The sequence below is a fragment of the Sinohyriopsis cumingii genome, chromosome 3 (assembly GCF_028554795.1).
Source record: "Sinohyriopsis cumingii isolate HCF-2022 chromosome 3, ASM2855479v2, whole genome shotgun sequence".
Classification (NCBI taxonomy): Eukaryota; Metazoa; Mollusca; class Bivalvia; order Unionida; family Unionidae; genus Sinohyriopsis; species Sinohyriopsis cumingii.
This window is the reverse complement of record NC_142963.1, coordinates 69,813,878-69,838,808: the sequence shown is the minus strand read 5'-3', so window position 1 is coordinate 69,838,808 and position 24,931 is coordinate 69,813,878. Positions and strand designations below refer to the sequence as shown.

General features: G+C 35.3%; 1 protein-coding gene across 1 annotated transcript; it reads right to left on the bottom strand.

The window, feature by feature from the left end:
- Window positions 1-515: 515 nt before the first annotated feature.
- On the bottom strand, window positions 516-23,897 carry LOC149803060 (beta-1,3-glucan-binding protein-like). Its single transcript, XM_089951334.1, has 12 exons — window positions 23,723-23,897; window positions 17,126-17,227; window positions 15,672-15,800; window positions 14,986-15,230; window positions 14,267-14,341; window positions 13,535-13,595; window positions 12,799-12,972; window positions 11,753-11,830; window positions 3,876-3,978; window positions 2,618-2,692; window positions 1,734-1,860; window positions 516-786 (listed from the first exon to the last, which is right to left on the bottom strand). Exons 1-12 carry the CDS (start codon window positions 23,868-23,870, stop codon window positions 577-579), a joined length of 1,527 nt encoding a protein of 508 aa, XP_089807460.1. The 5' UTR covers window positions 23,871-23,897; the 3' UTR covers window positions 516-576.
- Window positions 23,898-24,931: the final 1,034 nt, after the last annotated feature.

The following is a 24,931-nucleotide window of genomic DNA, read 5'->3' as shown; positions in this document are numbered from 1 at the left end:
ATAGTTTATATTGATGTCTAGCTCTGGGGCATTATGCTGCAGACATGTAGCATCATGTCCCACCCTATCACATTATCCTGACACCAGGCCGACCAGTCCTAACACTAACCTCTTAATGCTGAGCACCAAGTGAGACAGCTGCATATACCATTTTTATCAGTCTCTGGCGTGACTCAGCCAGGGTTTGAACCTGTGAGCTCCCACATCTTAGGTGGATGCTCTAACCACTTGGCCACTGGAGCAGTCGAAAATGTTAAAAGAAGAACACAGATTATTACTATAATAAAAGGCAAATAATCTCCATTTTATAGTTTAAAAATAATGATAATGAAAGGAAGCTCAAACATAAAAAATTCATGATATAAAATAACTATTGTAACAATGTAAATATTGAAAATGGCATGACCCTCTTGAAGGTTTTAGTATGTCTCTATTGACAATTATAAGATTGGTCACAAGATGCTTAGTAGTTTCTATGACAGCATAATGATTTATAAAGAAAAATAGAAGAAAACTAAAATGAATAAAATTTTAATTCTTCAAATGATAAAATACTTTTCATGTGCATCAAATACATCATTCTTTTTGCCAGATTTTCACAGATTTAACTTTCATCGCACAACTGTCACCATTCCAAGTTGGATACCACAGGTCTTTTGCAGCCCAGAAATTTTCTGCAGCCTTGGGGTCATTGTTAGCCCATGGTTTTTGGTAACCACTGTTTTGAATGTCATCAGGGAAGAAGCCATTAGTACCACCAACTGCTACGTTCATTTGAAAATAAAACTGTAAAGAAAGAAATTTACTTAAATTCCTACTCTGATATGCAATGTTCGGAGTATATTTATGCTACAACATAAGAATTTAAAAAAACATTACACCTTTGTGAAAATGAAGACTACATTGTTTCTTGTGACACATCCACTGATAACACAATTACCAGAATTTCATTTTTATATAAGGGCTGATATATATATATATATATATATATCAGGCTGTTAGAAATTTACACCATACTATAGTATTCGCACACCCTCCCATTTGTTTGTACCCCCTACTGATTTGAAAAATGAAAAGCATCAAAGATATTTTGAAAAATGAACAAAACTTAGTCATTTCATTTATTAATTTATAATTCTAACCTGATTGTTGCCAAGGTGTCCCTAACAAGTTATTGGCATTTCAATGCAAAGGGAAGTTTCTGATGTAAACTAGCTGTCCTTTTCTGGTTTCTAGAATGATCTATTTCACTAGAAACTGTTGCCTGCATCCCATATTTGCAATGTCTAGCTATAATATTTCTTAAACAAATAAATAGGAGGAAGTCTTGCAAGCATATGTTCAAAGAGATGTAACTCCAAATGTATAGAATTATTGAGATTATCAAAGTTGGTGAATTACATCTTTTGCTTGAAAAGAGACTGGCACAAGCAAATATTGCGACCATGTTGGTAAAGAAGCTCCTGTTTGATTCGAAATGCCAAAAAGTTGAAAGGGTTTGGGACCCATGGTGACAATTAAGTTAGAACCTATAACTCAATGACTGAAATGACTAAGTTATATAAAAAAAATTATATCCTTAATGCCTTCTGTTTTTTTTAATGGGTGGTACAAACAAAAGACATGTTGTGTAAGAATACTATAATTGTTTTTAATCTTGGGGGGGAAAGGATATTGCAACAGGAAGAGTGGTAAAGGACTCATTGATAATAGAACAATCAGAGGGTTCTTACATGTTGATCGAAAGGTGCATCTTTCCCTCCGGTAGCCCATATATTACCAGTGTTAAAGCCTCCTTTCTTGTAGTAACCTTCTGATGGAGTTGAAGCGGTCAGAACTGGTTGTCCATCTACAGAGAGACTGTAACGCAGTAGCATTCAATAAGCTTACAGTGTCGGGGATAATATTGAAACATACTTAATTTTTCATATCACATATTATTTCTGCTCTTTCTTCTAAAGTTTCTGTCTCAACTTTTATTTTGATATAGCTAGAGTGTCTTTCTAGATAATGACTTACATATACATTTGTGTTTCTGTTTTTTGAATTTATTGATTCCGTGTTGATGTACTGAAACCTATCAACATTGTGATACTGCCTACATTCCTCGGACTATTTTGATACAGGTACGAATATCTCATTGCTCTCTTTTCTTATGACACCAGATGTACATTATTCTCTCTCTCTCTCTCTCTCTCTCTCTCTCTCTCTCTCTCAACTATTATGAACGTGGCCGTAAGACGATAAGATAAACTGGCTATGATGACGTAGCCTCAACATGGTCCACGACGTAGGGGTACAAATATTAGTACTATAAGACAATCATTATTCACGTTTTAGGAGAGGTGGGGAGGGCTTTTCTAATCAATTCAAATTTAAGAGGTTGCACAATAATATATTTCCAAGTCACTTTCCTGCTAAAGTTAATCATAAGAATTCATTTGAATAAAACTGAATAATTGACAGTTTTGCAAAGAAATGACATTTTCTTTTAATCGAAAATCTATTATTTGACTTAAAGCGATATATTTGTTGATTAACATGTCTTCTAAATGGCCAGATCATATTTGTACTATATGAGAAGAAAGACTATCAGATAGATTTCATTTCTACTTACATAATATGGGTACTGTCCCAGTCCATGGTATACGTGTGAAAATCATCCCCCCATGTGGATCCATTGGTTAGGACTCTTCAGGCATGATATTAAAAAGGGAACAGTCAATGAATGTAATATAGACATGAAAGAGCTAAAAACTACAAGTAAATACATCTGAATACTTCCCTATTCATTGGAACCCCAATACCCAGTATTCTGTACAATTTTCCCAATCTGAAGCCTTGCTTGAATAATAAAGTCGATCATGCAATCATCCCCAATTTGAAAGCTGCAATATCGAATATATTACAGGGCATGCTATTTTATACTGGTTATTTGATCACAGTTGGAATTAATATCATGCACGACAGGAATGCTCTGGATTAACACTGAAGCTTGTTTCTCTGCAATAAAGATGTATCAAATGAAACAAATATTTTCAAAGTCTCTGCAAGCTATTATATTTTAAATTTGGATGCATATACGTTTCAAAATGCTTTAAGTCTGACAGCTGATAGAGGCTCCTGATTAGTTTCCTTTAATAATAAAGAATTGTCTTAAATATTAACAGCATCCGTGTGTACATGACTAAACGGAAATGTATTCAAGAGAAATAATCATCAGATGGTTTAAAATAAAAACTGAAGTAAAATTATTCTTGTCAAACATGGTACATTACCCACATATGGATCCAACCACCAAATGTTCACCCTATTGTTTCTGACATCATTTTTGAGACCTTAATGTAATTGAGTTTTTATTCCTTGTGACTAGAAATGGATGTTTCATTTATTTCTTTAAACATCAATCGCAACATAGAAATTATTTGAGGACAAAACAGTACGAATACAAGTGGCAAAAAATTAAGACGAAACAGTTCGATAATCAAATCAATAGGAGCAATAGGCAAACAGTTCGATAATAAAATCAATAGGAGCAATAGGCAAACAGTTCGATAATCAAATCAATAGGAGCAATAGGCAAACAGTTCGATAATCAAATCAATAGGAGCAATAGGCAAACAGTTCGATAATCAAATCAATAGGAGCAATACGCAAACAGTAGGATAAAGGTGAACCGCTGAAACAGTCATTGTACCAAGTGGTACATAAAATCAGAATCACTGACAAAAAAAGGGAGATAAAGTATTGAGTTGAAAAGGTTCTCAGAAGTATGCAAATGATACGTTTTTATAATAGTACGCGAAATGGTCAATATGCAGATGATACGTTATTTTAAAAGTACGCTAAATGGTTGTTAACGACATTACAAATACCTGTGAGCAGTGGTTAGTTGCCACCGATCCTGGTCCCAGTGAGTACCCCAATGCAGAGTGGACATCATGCGTTTGATACCAATATCACCATAGTTTCTGTTACCTGTTTTTTTTTAAAGCAATAGTTAATAGTTTATAAAAACGAAAAGAAAAAAGACAGGAAACGATTTTAACTCACCATAACACTTTAATATGAACATATAAAAATAATTATTTAAAAATCATCATCATGAATATGTCGTCGAACATATTCATGATGGTAAGTACATTTCATTATCTACCCAAGCAGCTGGGGGGGGGGGGGCAGCAGTCGTTTTTTTTTTTTGTTTTTTTTTTGGGGGGGGGGAGGGTGACACATACATACACACAATCCGGGCTTTGTTGATTTCTTTGTTGCCAAAAGCCAATCCAAAGCCTGGTTGGCGCCAAATAATTGATTAGCAAAAAGAGATGACCAGGCCCAGCTGAATGATGTTTCATATATTATTTCACGGGTAAATGTTATATTTATTGTTATAATTGTTAATTTGTAACCAATCACCACCACCCCTAAGTGAACCCGGGGTGTAAAACGAACACCCTATTGGGGGGGGGGACCAGGCAAATTTCACCTGGGTCAAAAAAGTTATGTTCTTTGCAACATCTTCTCAGCCGATCGCAGCTGTCCCAACAATTATAATATTTTTTTTTTTTAAATTCCGACAAATTGTCCATCGCGTGGATTCGAGCCCGAACAGAGTTTCCACTTGGTGACCACGTGCCGCTACTCTAACTTATGGCTATCGAGTCAGTTGTAAGAAATATATTTTGGAAGTAATGTATAAAGATACCCACTGTGTCAATAACACAAAATGCATGTTTTAAACGTAATTTGAAATAATTAAGATATCAATGTTATTCAAATACATCTGTTCAATACCACTGTGATTTTTTAGTGTTTTTTAAATACAGCATGACCTTTATCAGTACATCTGTTTGTGTTGGACTATAACACTACGCTGCTAATAACGTGTTATATTTACCCGCGAGAGGTCATTGAACCAGATATGCGCCACTGGGGAATTTTATTGGAATTTTCCTAGACAATTTTCCGCAAGTTGTTCCGGTGGGTCGTTTAGTAGGTAAAAAAATATGGTACATTACTATATATGTACTGAAATCTTGTCTATCCACTGATCGGTGACGTGTAATTTTATCATTGTTGTAGTAATGAGTTATTCTGCGATTCAAGATGCCGGATCTTCTCTCTGGTCACAGTAACCTTGCGGAAGAGATTACATATAGCCTGCAGTAATTTTCAGACATCAAACCATGGCTTGTAATAATATCTTTGTTTATACACGACTTACGAACTGGGGCTGAGCAAACGTGACACCCGTATATCGAGTTGCCAGTAATATCAAGACAGTCAGATCTAACGATAACAAAAAAAAAATCTTAAGCTCTTTATCCAAGCAGTGGATGAATATGCTGCAATAGTAAAACAGGGAAGTGAAGAAAACGAAGACATGAAGCGTCAACTTGAAAAGTCAGCAGAAGAAAGTCAGACGTAGAAACTAGATCTGAAAAAAGAGAGAGAAAAGCTGGGTCAAGGAAACACCAACCTTCTCTGGAGCCACAACCAGATCCGCACGACAACTTACTCGAAGAAGCAGCCGAAAGTAGCCTTGACACTCACGATCATGGTCGTAAATAACAAACTTTGCCGGTGATTTACGATATACGTTGTCCCAATAACGTCCTTGCTGATGATGCTCGACTAGAAATTTTGATTGGTGGAAGACGAGCGGGCAATAATTTCCCCGAATTCATCAATGAAGCAGCTGATATCTCTCAGCGTTTATTTACCGGTGGTAATACTATCAGATTATTAGGGCACCATAAGTTACAGAAGTCACTGATCGCCGTTTCTGGAATTGTACTACGCATTATCAAGCATTAAATCGTGTTAGGCTGAAGTCTAATTAACGCTTTTAGCTCTCGTAATGATTCATCGCTGGCCCAGTGATCTATCTACATTTCCTTGTAATAATCGACGTATTTCTTTTAGCCAGTTGAATGGAGGTTCTCCTTTAATCGAAGGAGATTGTCCTTGATCGCCGCACATGATAATGGCCCTAGATTTCGTCGACAGACAACAGAGAAACGCTGTTGATGTTTGCTTGGACACATTACGTATTAGTTCCAAATGATGATTTTAGGAATATGTTTCTCACCCATTCAAGTTTTATGTCCACGCATCTCCCTGCCATCGAAAGAAGCTGTGATAAGTAATTGTGCTAACATCGTTGTCTCATCTCCCTGGTAAGCCGGTGAGCTGGAGTTAGCACTATCATATCAAAATTTCTAAATAATTCTAACGCACGCGTTCTTTTACCAGAACCGCCAGGACCACTAAGATACACCATTTTATGTCGTGAACTGGGATCATGGTACCGATGACGGTTGTGATAATTTATCGTTGCGGTAATACACACGGTGAGGTTTATAATCTGCAATTTTAGAATAATTATGTAAATATTCATTGTGTATTCTCCAATGACCCAGCGAGTTGAGTCGGTGTTGTCAGTGTGTATAATCGGAAGATCTTTTATAAGATCTGTTTTTGATTTACTTATATAAACTGAGTCCGTGCTGACTAACGGCGTCATTTGGAAATCGGTTAATCATCGATAACATGTTTATTGATGCATATGCAATCATAGAGGATCTGAGATGAGTAAACTAGGGTGAATTACCGCCGTAGTAGCACACAGTGGTACCGATCGTGGTTCCATCTGGTAAATTTGCACACTTCCCGGACGCTAATACGCCTTTCTCTGGCATATCTGCGATTATAAAGTCAAGTTATGCTTGGTCTAAGATTAACCTTTTACAGCGGCGCTTGTTATCAGATGAGGCTCCCTGGGTAAATTTGGCGATAATCCTCTGGCAGCCAGACCTTTTTTGTGGCCTATATGAAATTATCCTCGTGCTCCCTGTCAGCGATGTGGGTATCTCAGAATCAAGCATATATCTCAATGACACTGATGGAACCCAACCACGTTTATTTTTTGCACAGCAGTCTAAGTGTCTTTTTTCCCGTATCTGGTTATTAAAATGACAACCAAGCCAAGCAACAATATCCAGATGAATGATTGCTGGGAACTCAAATGATTCAATCTCGGCAAATCGAGTTAGATCTACTGCTGCCACGAACCATTTATTGCAAATCTGGTTGTTTCATGTGTTGGATGACCAAATCGTAAGAAATACGGTTCACATTCACCCGCTTCAAGAAAACAAGCAGTTTCACAGGCCACCATATCAACTGAAATTACATGAACGGGAATATATTTTGTGTTCCAAAGGTCGCCGTGTCCTAATTTAATACACGACCGCGATATATCATCGAGAAGTCTCCACAGTGTTGGACTCCATGAATTTTTGTCCGGCGACACGAGCAATCACAGATGAGATTGTAAAACAATTATTCAGCAATTCATCTATGTCAATTTGTGAACGGAAGATGATATATTTTTAGCGGTACTTGTTTTATCTTATAATGGTGAGATTCTTCGCGATCAAGTTGACCCGACGGTAGTACAAATTGATCAAACCGGGATCCAGAGGATCGGGCTTCCGATTCTGAATAACTCTGAAACAGCCAGACCGACACAGGATCGTTTTTGTTAATATTATAAGTGCAATATCAGTAGCTGGTAAAGGAAAGTAACATTTCCATTGGTCAGAATGTTACCACGTGATCAAAATGAATTGCGTTTATTTCTGTATGAACTGTAAGGAGAACTACTTTTCTAAGAATACCCACTTCTATAAATAGAGTCATGTGTACAGCATAAGATAAACACTGCCAGTGAAGGCAGACACGAAGTAAACATTAAAGGAACAAAAGATTCTAACAATTTAAAAAAAATAATTGAATAAATTTTGCTTCCATTGGTTGAAGGACTGGTATTATGATGACGTTATTACGATCAAGCAGGACAATCCCAAGTGATATAAATAGCTACGTAACAGAACACCCCAAACATGTATTACTACGCTCAATTAAGATTTCTGATTTTAATGATGCAAACAAAAACACATAACGAATGATTGAAATTTAAATTATAAGAGTTTAACGTTGTTTTTTTCTGAGTTTATTTTCTGAGTTTATCGTGGTATAAACTGTCAGTGGCCGACTCACACAGCTTACATAATGCCCTTCAGAAAAACAACGTTAAACTCTTAAATAAATTTCCACAAAATATTACCGTGGTATAAGCTAGTAGTTTTTCTCGGCGCAAATTTGTTACTCTCGTCTTTCACTTATGAGCGTTGTGGTCGACTAACACTATCGGGGCGCCTTTACTACGATAGCTGCTGAAATCGTACAAAGGCTCCTCGGTTATTGTTTTTACAAGTATGGATAACTTTAATCGCTTTTCCAATACTGCGATGTATTATTCCATGCGGGCTTCATTGTCGTTAACACGCGCTGCCCATTATTTTATATTTTTTATTCGTGATTCTGTCAGTCCATTTCCTCGTGGGGCGTTCATAAAATGTTCTGTGACTGGGTGAACAACACAGTTAAGATGCCAGTTCGAATCGGTTGAAGAGCATTAATATCGGGCTCGTCTAAACGATAAAATGGGTAAACTTATGATTTTTCATAATATGTCCTGTCATTGCCCGTCAGCAATCTCGGTGCGGAATATTTTTAAAATCAGCAACGGCAATATGCAGGCCACGTGTTCCTGATTATTGAACAGGGTCAAGTTTATTCCGGATAATCCATGTTAGGTCATTCTGGCCATTCTGCTCAACAATAAATTTAATTCTAAATAAATACTTTTTATCATCAGCTAAACGATCAATAATCACCCCCACCCCACCCCCCGCGTTGGCCGTTCACTGTAGCATCAATGAAAATATTGTCGTGATCTATCCGGAAATTTGACCAAACTTAAACTCCTCCTTGGCCATTCTGATATATTCGTAAAATTGGAAAGCAAACGGTGGGTGTTTTTTCTTATCGTCTACTCTATCCAAATCAAACCTTTCCGCGGATGGTTTAATGACAGATAATCTTGCAAACTCTTCTCTCTTTGTTTCTAACAATTTAATCAGATTCCGCAAATTTTCTAAGTCAGCTTTTGACCTTGCAAGGGCTCGTCTAACACCGGTAAGATTATAATGCTCTTCTTACAATTGTTTTGCTACAGTCCACAAACCCATTATATAATTTGGGCAACTTTTTCTCTAACTGAATGGTATCAAAGATTTTTTTATATAATAATGTCACTAGTAAAATCTACTTGTAACTGGCTTATGATTGGATTGAAAACCCATGTGGAAAATATTGTTATAATGAGTATTGTGCATCTCATTTAGCGAGTGTTCGACGAGGAAGTTTAGGGCCAAAACCATGCGGTAATGCGGCGTGAGCGTGAGGAGAATGTCCGAATTTAATGTCAATGTGGGGGGGGGGGGGCATAGAACGCTAAAACGATACTATAATAAAAGTCGCCATGAATACGACGAGGCTAGAATAAAAGACGCCAAAGATTATCTCAATAAAAATCATAGATTTTCTGCCGACAAGGAAATCATAGATGATAGATAATTTTAAACAGACAGACGAAAAAAATATTTGCATCAATATCGGCTGATGGAAAATATTTTTATATTCATCCAAATTCAGTACAGAGTAAATGCTATCAAATAAAATTACCCACGTAAGTTTAAAACAAAAATAAAACTTAAATTAAACACGATCAAAATATTTTCAGCACTATCGAAGCGGTAAGATTTCAGTATATATATTAATGTACCGTATTTTAACAACCGTCCACCGGAGCCCCTGTCTACGACAAATTTCAATAACAACATGGGAATTTCCAGTGACTTATTCAGTTCAAACACTCTAAACTAACACATTTTGTAAGCGGTGTACATATATTTGATCGCACGGTAACGCTACAGACGGAGAAAAAAAATCAATAATTTGTCTTGTCTATATTGAATCAGATTGGTATAACTTTTTAAATAGCGGCAATTATACACAGCGAGGTCACATATGCCTGTTACGTGTGTGTAAACAGTCGTGATTGAGCAATGTAGTCCGATTATATTGATAAATCGCAGATGTATTGATAAATCATAGATAAATCACAGCATCTTCAGAGCTATACTAATAAATCACATTTATATCTTAATCACGTTTAAAACATGCCTGATGTGCTATTGACACCGTGGGTATCTTTATATATTAGTTCCAAACTATATTTCTTACAACTGGTTTGATAATCTAGAGGTTTGAGCAGCGGCCCGTGGTCGCCAAGTGAAAACTCTTTTCGGGTTCGAATCCACACGACAAATAATTTGTCGAAGTTTGCATAAAAAAAAATATTATAATTGGGGGAACAGCTGCTGTCGGCTGAGAAGTGAAATTTCCCTTGTCCCCCCCCCCCAACACTATAGGGTGTTCATTTTACACCCTGAGTTTGCACATTCAGCTTAACTCACGGGATGGTGGTGGTGGTGATTGATTACAAATTAACAATTATAACAATAAATGTAATAATTATCCGTGAAATAGTATATCAAACATCGTTCATCTGGGCGTGATCATCTCCTTTTGCTAATTAATTATATTTAATTGTTGTCTTACATATAAGGCACTGATTGGCTTTTGGTTACAAAAAAAATCAACATTTTCCAAGTCCCGAATTGAAGGGGGAGGGGTTTTGGCCCCCCTCCCCCTCGCTGTTTCCCATCATCCTAATAAGCTGTTATTTCGAAACATCCTATCATAGGACATAGAATAATGGGTGCCTGATTCTGGACTAACGCAATATATTAGCTAAACTAATGAGATGTCTGGGATAGCACTAAGGTTTGGGAAGTGACTCGTCTAGCCTCCATTTTCTATTAACTAGATGCCGAAGTTTGAGCTCGAATTTAAAAAAAAAAATGCGATATGAGAGCTATATTGTATTAATGTGGTTTAAATTCAGTTTGCAAAAGTAAATCGAATTTGTAAAAAAAACTCATGGATATAAATTTTAGCTCTTGTGTAGGGCAGCACGTCAGAGGTTTTGCACATTCAGCTTAATTTCAACCATCCTACTTAAACAATTTGATGATCTCAAGATCACAATAAGACACATTTTTGCACGGTATCTTGCTCGGCTCCTAACAAAGGCCTTTCATTCTTATGCTGAAACCGCACTACAGAAACTTAAAATCACGGGACGACAAACATTTGGATTTTTGCACAAATTCATCTCGAAAAAGAAAAGGTATAAATTATATACAAGCAACAATATTTTTGTTGCACTATAAGGTATGGACCATTTGACACGAATACAGATCCGAACAGAGATCAATTGTCTATAACAAAAACGTATACCTTTATTTAATATAATCTCTTAGATGTGCTGGATATAAATATATACATTGTATCTGATTAGTCCTAAATTAAACTTTTGTATAAAAGTGCATGTAAATGAATTATCCGAAAAAGTATAGTGTGAGCTCAGCTATCTTTCTAAATATTAAATAAGATATATGATTATAGGTTTGTATGTATACAGGTTATAAAGTATTAACAATGTGTTTTACATTGTGCTGCTAACAGATCAAGGTCTCACCGGTTACATGATATTGATCAATTACTGGGTTTGGTTAAATACATTTATATGCTTTTCTATTTCTCTATCTTATTATCAAGGAATGTTTCACATTTCCAAGGTTACGAATGTGAATCAATTTTATTTTACAACAAATAATTCCACGGCAGTTAAAAACCATAAGACAGATCGACAAGCTTACATTCTCAGTGCCGTGCGCATCTATGTTATTTTCAATAATTAAAAGAATGAACGTACATCTGGTTTCCACGAGATCAATTTCTCCTGAGCGAGGCCAGCCACCATACTGTTCATCGGATGGCATTAACCATATTGCTGAAATTTATGCACAGGCTGTTAATAGCACATACATATTTCATCAATAGCTGTATTCATACATGATATTAAATAAAACGAAACATACAAGCTGTCTAAATAACTATACATGTAAATCAGAATTACATCGAAATGAAATAACATAAATCATCACCATTCATCATAAAAGGTTTGCTTTAATTTGTATTGAAATATTGCTTCATCGAGAAAAAGACCACATAAATGGTTGCTTAAACTCGTAAAATATCATTATACACAAAAACAAGGGAAAATAATGAATATAAAATAAATTGTGAAATGAGACCGTGAAAGGGATATATATATATATATATATATATATATATATATATATATATATATATATATATATATATATGTGTGTGTGTGTGTGTGTGTGTGTGTGTGTAACATGTCTATAATGCGATACGTGCATTTCAATTGCCCTTTTTTTATCCCTCCCAAAGTAAAGTATTTGACTTAAAATTGTAAAACTGATAATATTATTTACGACTACGCCTTCTAGCAACGATGCGTGTTTGTGTTTTGTGGTTTTAATGCCATTTTTCAGCAACGTTATACATGGCGGTCATTGCAGCCGGCGAAGGAAGAACTCGAGAAAAGCCCGAGAAAAACAACCTTGCATCTTGCAGCTACTAGAAAGTTTTCGCACATACCCACGTTGGCCGAGCCCGAGACCCGAACTCACGCGGACAAAGGTGACATGTCAGTGATATGTGAAGGCGAGTGCCTTAGTTCTACTCGGCCTCCGGGGCCCCTCAAGAAAGGATTCAAAATAAACTTAGCAATAGCATGAATGTCATTGTAATTTTCGTTTCTCAAATCGAGAGAAAGGACATTAGTATTAGTAGTATGTGGACATATCATTGTTAAACAGAGTTCCTAATGTGTAATAATTTAATTCAAAAGTCGATTTTAAAGTCAATGGAATAATGGTATTCTATATTTACCTGGCCAGATCCAGTCTCCTATCGGCATCTTGGCCACTACCTCAACTCGGCCATATTTAATTGCAAAGCGGGACTTGGTTATTAGTTTTGCAGACATGATTGGTGGAATCATGGAATCAGCGGCGTTTCTTAGGCAACCAAAGAATTCTGCTTTTGTGCATATTCCCCACTGTTCTGAAGTTTCCAAAACAAATGTGTTCGTTACGAGTAAAATCAAATAAAACTATAGCGAATGATAGTGTGATGCAATTTACCCCGGTGAGTCTTTTATTTTCAAGATCGTCGTAAGAAAAGCTTATATACGAAACGTATTTGCTAAAAATTAAATTAAAACTTTTATTTTTGCCATGGTCTAATCACTTGTTGAATATTATATTTTGGATAGGATATCACTAGCAGTTTTGAAACGTTCACTAAGACTGCACTCTGCAAAAGAATTTGACGATTACAAATAAAGAAAAGTTAGTTACTTTTGAAAATTGCTGTTCTTTACCCATGTGATGCTATAATTTCCATCCTCAAAGCTCAAAGACAATGACAAGCATAATTATGTTAACAGAAAATTTCACAATAAAGCAGTGATTATAGTCATCGACAGAATTATTATCAACCTTTGTAATGTTAAATACCGCCTAAGGAAAACTGGTTAAAAAGTGCACTGTATGTTTTTGTAACATACTGATCATGGTAATTTGATATTAAATTTTCAGTTTCCTGTTTTTTTTATAACACTTACCAGTAACATCAAGAAATCCGCTATGAAGAAAACTTTCGCCAAATGTGTCTGCAGTGGGAGTCTTTAAGTAAAGAATTGATAGAAATGAACTACAGTGCAACTTCATTAAACCGACCATCGTTTGTACTGAATATCTTTGCCGTTTTATACAAGGACCATTCTGAAAAGGTTTAATTAGCATTAGAATAGCTCTGTGGGGACCAAAATTATGTGGCCAGTCCATAAAGGGTGCCGTTTAACGGTGGAAATGGTGATGGGAAGACTATATGTAGACTGAAAAACATCCAATTATCTTACCAACATATCAATGTTTTTAGGATATCGTATGTGCATCGCTTTATAAAACTACATCGAACATTACACCGTTCAAGTAAAATGCATTCATTTGTTCAGCAAATAGTTGGATACATTTTCTTTTTCTGTTCTATGCATACTTTCTTTCTCAAATGAGAGGCAATATTCGTTAGCTTGACATGAAGAAAAATTGTTTTTAATACATGTTTGTTTTACAAGGTTGATTTGTATTTTCTTTACACTGTCTAATAGTATTTGTTTATAAACTCTAATAAATATGGAACATATTCTGACGCATTTTAAAGAAAACAAAATGTCACTTAATAAATATCACATGAAATCTATCTTGGTCATTTTGTCTTTTGAAATACTGTTCTCAACTAACGTATGTTCTCAAATGGAATGGGATGTCTCTTAAGGAGGCTTTGTAAAACTCACCGGTTTAAGGTACAGAATGCCATCTCGAACGAAGCTATTCTTCCGGTCCGGTGAATAGATTTGGAATTCCCAATTCTGTGCAGAAAATATATCTCCAAATAATAATATTACTATGTTTTCAAAAAAGCAAAAAATTAAAAGCTGAGCTCATTTGTATGTAAGTTCAACAAAGAAAACATCTACAATGAATGACTCAAAAACCAAATTTATGCTAAGCTGCTTTGTTTTCTCTGCTTAAATGAATAAAAACACTTCTGAGGTTAACATTTCATGACAAGATTAATTATTCTACCGACAACAAAGACAAACACAGCAAGAAATTCAAATCATTATGCAGGGGAATGAAAAAAGAGATTAAGGCAGAGGATTAGCGCGAAACTGTTGGAATCTTTCCAAAGGTAAGTTTCATTTAACAGGTAGATGTTTAAAATTATGCCTGGCGAGAAGAAATTCTCGGGGCAGATCGCAGGTAAAACCAATAAACCCAAAACCCATAAGAAAACTTGAAATCAGTTAAAGGAAATTTAAGATAATTTGTAATCATTATTATATCATAGCAATTTTCAGGAAAGTCCAATACAAATATAATGTTGGAATTATACCTATACAAACATTAATGAATAGCAGAGTCATAAGTCTGAGTATCATTTTTAAACTTGTACATTCCTTATTGAAATTTCATAACAAAATATTGCAATACAAAGCTTTTGTGCATTTACCCCTCCACCGAATGCAGAGACTTCATGTTTCCACTTGGACAAATCCAGACCATTGGAGAAGTCATCTTGGAAGACAAGCCGAAGACCACCAGAAGAACTTGGCGCAGGTTGCAGTGATCCAGTGCCAGAAGCAGCCCAGATGTGCGATGGCTCTTGGGACGTTAGTGAAGAGGAGGAAGAACTTGTACCACTTGAGGAAGATCCAGACCCGGATGATCCAGAAGCATTGCCACTTGAACACCCGACTTTGTGACAAGAACATTTAATGCTAAATAACTGTCATCTTTATGTTTATAACAAGATCAATACAAGATAAATAATTGTTTTACCAATATTAATATTTAAAGTTCAATGAATGAGGGACTCTAATAAGATCAATATGAGATAAATACATTTTTAAAAAAAAATGTTTATTGAGAATATTGAAATATAAATGAATAGGGACTCTTGCGAATATTGCTATAAACAATAAATCCAGCAGATGATCTGCGTCAGATTTTTCCCCCCTTTCATTCTAAGATAATTAATGATGTGTACGTCAACGTAACCAGGAACTAATGTTTGTATCTGAATACTTAGTGACAAGCCTAATTTGATTAGCAAACGTTTTCACTAGCAATCTTCCTCTTATGTCATTATTATTATTATTATTATTATTATTATTATTATTATACTGTAAGCAGTACCAGTTGCTGTCCAATGCTGGCCTGTGACCACATGTGCGACTCCATTCTTGGAGATGTACAGATAGTAGTTGACCATATCTCCAGGACTCACATCGATATTAGTGTTTATATGATGCCATAATCCATCAGCTGGTAAGGAAATAAGGCTCAGAAAGTAATAAGCATTGTACCTATGTGATTTACAGGTTTTACATACATACATACATACATACATACATACACAGGATTCTATTTTTTAAAATGCTGCATCATCGGAATAAATGTAACCGATCATTTCCGACTACTCCAGTCTCTCGTTAACACATCGTTTATACGAGTATATTTGACAGCGCTGTGATACCTTTATGACAAGACTATTTTACAATATTTTGCCACACAATCTGTATCATGCCGATGGCAGGGCAGGAAGTGAAAACATCTAGATATATAGCTAAGGGTTTTATTAGACGGAAATTCACGCCGTATAGTTTTGGACATTTTGACCTGGAAACTTGAATGCTTCATGAAAACATTCCACTGCTGAAAGGTAAGTGCCATACTTTCATCTGCTGAATGAAACCTGATTTGAACATGCAAAACATTCCAACCTAAATTACTTGGAACAATTACCTGCTTTTATCTGGAATATATTATATCGTGTTAGAATTAGTTTTGCTGACTTTATACTTGCGAAATATTGCATAAATATATCAAACTGACGACAAAATTTGTTATATTTCTGGATTGATTTCGTGGAACAATGGTATAAAAAGGTATTTTTTTTTCTTCCTCTCATTGAATCATTTTGTCTTTTCGGTATTATATTGTTTTCTTGCATTGTTCATTTAAATCATTGAAAGGATGACACAATAAATAAAGTAAATTTTGCAGTGTTCATCATTTCAATATATATTCTGAATTCGGAAGTATTCTCTCTCTCTCTCTCTCTCTCTCTCTCTTTCTCATTTCCTTTGCATTTTTGTCCCGTAAAAGTTATGCTTTCTTACACTGTTCATGTTTAGGATGACTAGACAAATACGATTAGTTTTAAAAGTCTACCTTTTATGTTATTGCTGCATTTATCTATATCGGACACATACACGCACATACAGACGTTCTCTCTTTCGATCGACCAAAAGTGCTTGCAAAAATCCCAAACATAATTCACATACTATGTCAATGCCTTTTGTCAAAGATTCATTTCACTTTAAATATTGCCTGCACTTATTATCATCAAAGATCCATGTTTGTGAATGCTCGACATTACTGCTGTAGATTTTGGACCTCAAGAAGATTCGTTACATAATAAGACCATCACACACACACACACACACACACACACACACACACACACATATATATATATATATATATATATATATATATATATATATATATATATATATATATATATATATATATATATATAATGGTATTTTTATATTTGATGACGTTTCACAGATGGGTTTGCTTACCAGACTTTTTATGTACATCATAATTATTCTTGGAACCTGAACTACCCTGCAGATTTTCATTGATGCTGTAATGAAAACCAACAACATCGATTCCTGGTTCATCTGAAGGAGACAATGATACCCCAAATTATGCAAAATAAAGGATGATAATCCTTATCATATCTCCCTATATCTTATAAACAATTTTACAACGTCAGAAAATGCATGCATCAATAACAGAAGACAATAACTAAGCAGAATTAAAAATTGCCTAGAGGCAGTTAATAAGCAGGTAACATAATGGACTATATTAATCTTAGACACTTAAAACTCTATACTGTGTGTTAGTGTATATATATATATATATATATATATATATATATATATATATATATATATATATATATATATATACACTAACACACACAAAAGGGATGTGATATTCGATGGTTACTTATAAAGCACCTGGTTGAATTTTTGAATATTCCTTTTCATTCTGAACACAAAGTAATTCTGTAAATTGATACATACTTATCGTAAACCTCTGAAGTATACAAATTTGTACATATACAACAATTCAGAGGGTAATTTTTTAATATTCTTGTCTAAGCCAACAAAAGTTAAACTTTGTCTTTGATTTATTGACTCAGATGACACAGCATATAAGAGCTGTTCATTAATTGTCTTTACAAAATAAATTTTCCCGGAAAAGTATCAGTATTATATTTTTGTCAATAACTTCTTTATGATATATGTAACTCCTTTAAAATTATACCGATTTATCGGTCTCTTTGGTCCCTCCATGGTATTAAATAGAACAACACACAGGCTGGTGTTTGGGAGCAAATCGAGTCCAACGATCTTTGATTAGTCAACTACAGCTTTCTCTTGGATAGGAAAGCAGAAATTTCACATTGGAAATATTCTACACTTTTTAGATGACTTTTTGGCTGTGGACTAGCCAGATTTTGACTTTAATCGTACCATGGATTGGCAAACACATATATTGAATATTTATCATATTCCAATAGCTCCTCTTAAAATACTTGCCCCACAGCGTGTCTAGACTTGCTGGGGATCATCGAAGTTTCAGTAAAGATGGAAGAAATGCAAGTGGACTGCGTTCGTGATATATTATATTCTCTTTTGCACAATCAGTCCATCACAAAGAGGCAGCTTCTTAGTCTTTTGGTTCATTTCAATTTTTCTTCACGTGTTTCCCGTCTAGACCGTTTATTCGTTTCATATTTTCTTTTCTATTCAGCTACAGCCGTAGAAACTCCATCATCACATAAAAAGCCATCAGAATGTAGACTTTTTATTGACATGTGGCTGAAGAGTTATCACAGTGGAATTTGGTTTCTTTCTTCTTAAATGATATTGTTACTGCTGCAACAGATATGCACTTAGTTACTGAAGCTACGGACAAAGCTTTTGGTAGTTACTATAACAATATATGCTCTCAAGGTACTTGCCCCATTAATTCTTTAAAGAAGGCGAGAAAACTTCTATGGCCTTTTTTAACTTTATGGTACAGGCATGCGGCCAAAGTGCGGCCTCTGTGGCCATGCCAAAGGGTGTTCATCTACTGTGATCACATGGCTACTGTTAATGTTATTAACAAGGACGTTCCAAAGTTACATTACTAATGCAACGTTTGGATTTCATACTGAAAGGGATTAGACGCTTGCAAAATGGTACTGAGTCTACAAAATGTTTTCCATAACGTTTGCCATTTTATTAAAAATTTGTGACTTATTGAACCATGGTGGGTTTTTTCTTCACGACTTAAAAATGTTCTTTAATGTATAGTGCTTGTTTCATGGCATTCTTGGTGTTATGGACTGTGGAGAGTTTACAGTATGAAGTTTGGTGGCTATAACAATAATGTTTCACATGAATTACTTTCAATTTGCTCAGGACAAATCACACCCTACAAAGTGACCTTACGTGCCTCAAAATCTAATTTATTTGGTCAGGGCATGTGCATTCACATATTTAGAAACAACATGTTGTGTCCTGTTGCAGCTATGGAGAAGTACTTAAATCTAAGAAAATCAGCACAGTGTTGGTGCAAATTCACCCGTTTTCTTGGACTGTGAAGACTCTTCTCACAAGTGACACATTCGTTACTTATATCAGACATTTATTATCTGTGCTTGGGTTGAATGTTCTGTATCTAACTCCTCAGTTGCTTCTACAATTGTATTAATTGTGTGGATTTTCGGTAAAAGAGGTAACTGGTATAATTGTTAAAATAAGTTAAATAAATATTGCACTGTGAGTGTCCGAATCGGATTGCCCACCCATTTCCTGAAAGAGCTTTCTATAATCGCAATAGTTGGTCACTTTAAACATTGCTGTCCATAATTGTAACAGTTCTACCTTTGTTTGCTCTTGTGATAGATTTAAGTGATTGTCTGTCACCTTTGATACTTTTTTTAATGCTTCGTCATTATCTTGTATAGATTTGTTTTGAGGTTTACACATAATCTTCTAAGACGTTGTATTTTCCGGTAGATTGTCATTCAGTCTTTTTTCAAACAAAACGTCTTTCATTTTTTCCCCTCGTCATGGCTTGTGTAAACTGTTTCGCTTAATTTCAATTACGACTCAATTCTTCAATAACCATCCGTAATTTTATTTATTCCCTTAGGAGTAGGAGTAAATATAACGCATTTCTTTTCATAAAAAAAACAAAAAAACTTGTATCACTTTAACATAGATCTCTATAAATTTTGTTTCTTTAGGATGAAATGTTTCTCCATGCAAAGTCATGTCACTATATGAAAATTGTTCATGCCATTGTCTTTCTACTTCCTGATTTGGTACCTTTCTTTTTATTAATTCTCGGCTCGTGGTGAATTGGCGTTGTTCTAAAAATGAAATGAGGCTGTACATGTTTACCTATATACATTATTTCACTTCTAATTGCATGATTATTCTTCGCATGAAATCTGTCATTTTCTGGGCCATCTATGATCCTTCCCTTTACACTTTGCTAACTATGCGCAATGTGCTGAATTAGATGTGCATGCCCAGATCTTTCTCTATATGAATACATTTGGTGTCAAGTCTGAACAGTTTCGCTAAATGTTTTGTGTTCTTTCTTTATATGAACCCCTTCAGTGAATATCAGGTTGTGCCAAATAGCAAATTAAACCGGGCATGGTATTATCTAGCTGATCACGGTTCCTATTCATTTAAGTTCCACGATTATTTCCCATTACGGATTATTTTACACACACGTGCATAGGCAATTGTAATTCCCAAGTTTCCATGAGGTGCCCCAATCAGAGCAATGCAGCCGCTGTGACCTGGTTGTATCACTGTTATCTTCGTTCTGCGATTATCAGCTTGCAGTATGTCTCTTGTATCAGACAAGAAATGAAGAATTCTCAATGTCTATAATTCTCAAAGAGGAACCAAACATTCCATCACTTACACAAGAGACTGGTCACAGTTGACGTGAAAACGTCCCATATTATTGTTGGTAAAATTCTAATTAATAATTTTGAGACATAGTATTACAATACCAAGATGCCAGCTGCGATACTCGTGTAGGACGACGTATGCGATAAAACGAGATATGTACACTATCGAAAATAATGGAATGAAAATCTTTATATTGATTCTTTGTTACAGAAACAAATAGGGAGGGTGCATAACACTCTTTTTCGCCAGCGGTGTTAAGTTTATATATGAGTTCTTTCCTTTAATTTGTTAAGTGTTCTTGGTGAGCTAGTCGGTTAGCATGTTATACTCCCATGGAGACATTTCAGGTTCGTATAACACTCAAGGAAAATGATATTCTTCTTCACAGCTGAAGATAAGCCGAGCTCACGCTGGTTTGGATGCGAAAATGAAAAAATATATCTGATAATATACTGTCAGTGTGAATTTTTACTATGAGCCACGCATACTTCATTGTGATATAGCTTGGTTCAAAACAGCATCCGAGCATTGTAGAATGTCGTTTGCTGGCGGGGGGTGGGGGTGGGGGCTCATTTGGATTTGCAAATTTAAACCACCGTAATAAAGACTGACTAAAACATATCTGTTGACTATAAGAATTATTGTACAAAAGTTAAAGACAGAAGAGTGCCTATTAATCTCATTGAAATACTGCTGATAATCACAAACCTAGCGAGGAAAGATTCCTTATGTGAGAGCACATTGTCTTTAATAATCACAGTCATATATCTATATATCTATCTACCTATCTATCTATTCTATCTATCTATCTATCTATCTATCTATATATATATATATATATATATATATATATATATATATATATAGAGAGAGAGAGAGAGAGAGAGAGAGAGAGAGAATTTAAGCCATTTCGTTGTCGAATAAAGCAAAATCATAGCTGATATAGAAAAGCACTCTAAGACATTTGATATTGTTGGATATAAATGTGCGAAGTCTGGTCGGTCGTATTCGAGTTGATGGTAATACTTGCTGATGGATTGGATGAGTTCACTGGTGCCGAGACCAACCTGAGAGAAATTCTATCTAGGCTTGCATGGGGATCTTATGATCTAGGAAAGAACATCCCTGTTTATTTACAAATTCATTTTACTATGGCACAAACATATTGTATGTCGTTTGCTGGACTCCGTGATATTCTAAATTATGATATAGATTTTGCGACCTCCTCATTCACATACAACTATATGCAAATAAGGAGGTCAAACGAAGGCGACTGGAATAAATCAACCAATTAAATAACGTTGTTTGTATATAGAAATTTTAATGATATTGGAACGCAATCAATGCAAATATGCATGCCATGGAAAACGTAAACTCCGCGGTAGAATTTGTCATTATGAATATTTTAATTCACATTTGCTCGCGTTATGATCTTTGCCGACCATGCGGATCTATTGCGAAGTATTATCGCGAGCGGCGCCGAACACTTACCAGCAAGAGCGTGTAAACTGTCGTCAAGGAAAAACAACGATTGTCGTTGAGGAAAAATACGATGAAGTAGATGAAATAATACCAAGGAATGAAGTGACTGCGGCTTCTGATCCTGGTAAAGTAAGAATACAACAAAAATATAGTTTTCGAAAAAGCACTTCGACAGTATTTCTCCTTTACATAGAGGGTTGCTGACTGAAGCAGCTTAAGAACTTCTCTTGAGGGAGTGGAAATAAGAAAACCAAGTGGCATGACAAAGGCATGCGCCAGACTAAGTTAGCTTCGAGCATCAGCAGCACAATTACATATTAAGATTCCTCCACGGGCCATGCAGGATGCAGCTGCGCGCGCGGTTATTGCTGCTGAGGCTGCTGTGTATGTTCATCAACGAGCATAAGTCCCTGGATTTAGGTTTCGTAAAGGCGCGTTGGTGATATCGAAGATTATCGGGACATAATTTCACATGCAGACATACCAAGCAGCGACGCTGTGAAGCTTCAATCAAACATGTTTCTGTGGATCATAACGTTACAGCAACTGAGCACCTTCGTGTACAAGATGAACATTACTCCTGTTGACCACCACCGGGCACATTATCTATATATATATATATATATATATATATATATATATATATATATATATATATATATATATATATATATATATTCCTCTTGTTTGCGGATTTTACTACGCCGGTGGAGGTTACACCAATTGGCTTAAAAGCATGACTAGATACGTTCTGCAGTGGTGCTCGTTTGATATTAAACTGGGAAGATACCGAGACCACCAACAGTGAAATCGACATAGGTTTTGCACCGATCCTCCATAAGTTTGACACTTTCACCAACAGTTCAGGATGGACTCTTTTTTCAAAAGTACGGAACTTCACTTTGCTGTTCGCCTTTGCCAACCTTCTTGCGGGTCTAGTTATATTCCAACACCAATGTTCCAGCTTGATAAATATGAAAAACGACAACCGATTTTTCGAATTGACGATCCTCTCCATGCTGCATCCCGTGCGTGACAATACAGATTAGCCTATACAATACTGAAGGTATCCGGGTAAATCAAATTATGTTAACATAGAATTTACTGTACTGGATTTGAGACATAACTTAAAACGTTTCAAGAACCGAAAAGAAATTCAATGCAGTCCATTTTATTTTTTCAGGATTTTGTAATACATTGTAGCAACACATTGGTACACTTGCATGATACACTATATGTTGCCTGTGTCGAGCGGATTTATGTGACATTGTTTTGTGACTGTCACACTGCAGACATCATAGCGATATGACTGGTATTTTTTTTTTGGTTTTTTTTTTTTGAAGCTACGTTAAAAATCAAAAGATACATCATTATTATTATTATTATTATTATTATTATTAGTTTATTGTTCATTTTGTCAGTATCCCCTACAATAATCCCATTACACATTTCACTTGCTACCTAGTCATACTTTTCATCTGAACCTTATTTTTATTTTTAGCTATTTGTCTGTAAATTTTCACTGTTATTCCAATATGCAAATAGTCACGCTCTTGTGTTACATTTTATTCTGTCTTACGTAAGTTGTTTCTTCCCCTGAAAAAGACATCGACTACCTCGAAACGTCGAGAATCGCTTTTGTAGCTGCGCCTTTATGTTTTTTTCTGAAAAAAAAAAGATTTCCGCCCAAGTAAAACTTACCCACTAATTTGAATTCTATTCCACGTGGATGCAAGAGGCACACAACAGCGGTTTCTCCATTTACCATCTGGCTAACCAAACAAATACTCACTATAGCAGCGAGTAACACCCAGTATGCCATGTCTGACTGGCGGTTCGAACTGCTCATTCACTGATGATCAAGTGGTCTTATATGGGAACAATTATATATGCACGTACATGACTATCTTTATGTGATAGCCTGAAATCTAAGATAATGCCAAAGGCAGAACGTCTGACACGAGTTGACCCCTTGCCATGATTATCTAAATTTAAACAAGAAGTTCAAAGCGATTTAAACCTATTGATAATATTTGCCCAAAATCATGTTCATGTTGTAACTGACTAGTAACATTAATTTTGCAAACAACATAATAAATAGCTAAAATGATCTCTTTGATTGTGGATTAAATATTTAGATCATTATTAATGTAAACATGTTTACCTGAATTTGAGTAAAGAGAGACAATCTTGATTCTGACCTCTGAATATTCTAGAATAGAAAATTCCATTAAGCAACATAGTATTGTCAAGTAGAGGGCTATACAACCTTGTTTACTTAAAAAACTATTCTCATTTTTTCCTTACCATCTTGAAGCAGAATCACTCTTTTTGCCGCCTTAGGAATTTTTCATTTGGGTGAAATTAATTAAAATATTATCCACTGGAAATAAAAAGTACTCATCAATAATATTCTTGGACAGAAACATTAATTTGGAATTATAGTGAATTCAGAAAAGAAGATTTTTGTGTTATATTATTGATAAATCAAAATACTGTTTGCACAACTACTCACTTCAGGCCAGTGTCACATTATAGACTATATGCACATCAACACATTCAATATTGAAACTTATATGGAATACCACTGGAATTCAGTTGGAACTTTATACATTTGGACTTGTGATGAAACGTTTAGAACTATTTGGGATTTATTTCACAATAATGTAAGTTCTATTGAAATTTACACTTTTGTATTCACGAGATATAAATTACTTTTAGCATTTTACAAAACTGTATGGTTTTCGTTGCTTTTCTTCTTCTGTTACCTAGTTTAAGACTATATGTATATAAGCTATCTAAACATTTAATTTACCGAGGCTACGACAAAGACCTGAATACGGAGGCAACCCAAAAGACTAAACAAACAAACCGCGATGACCTACTAAAATATGGAAGGAAGGAAAAGGC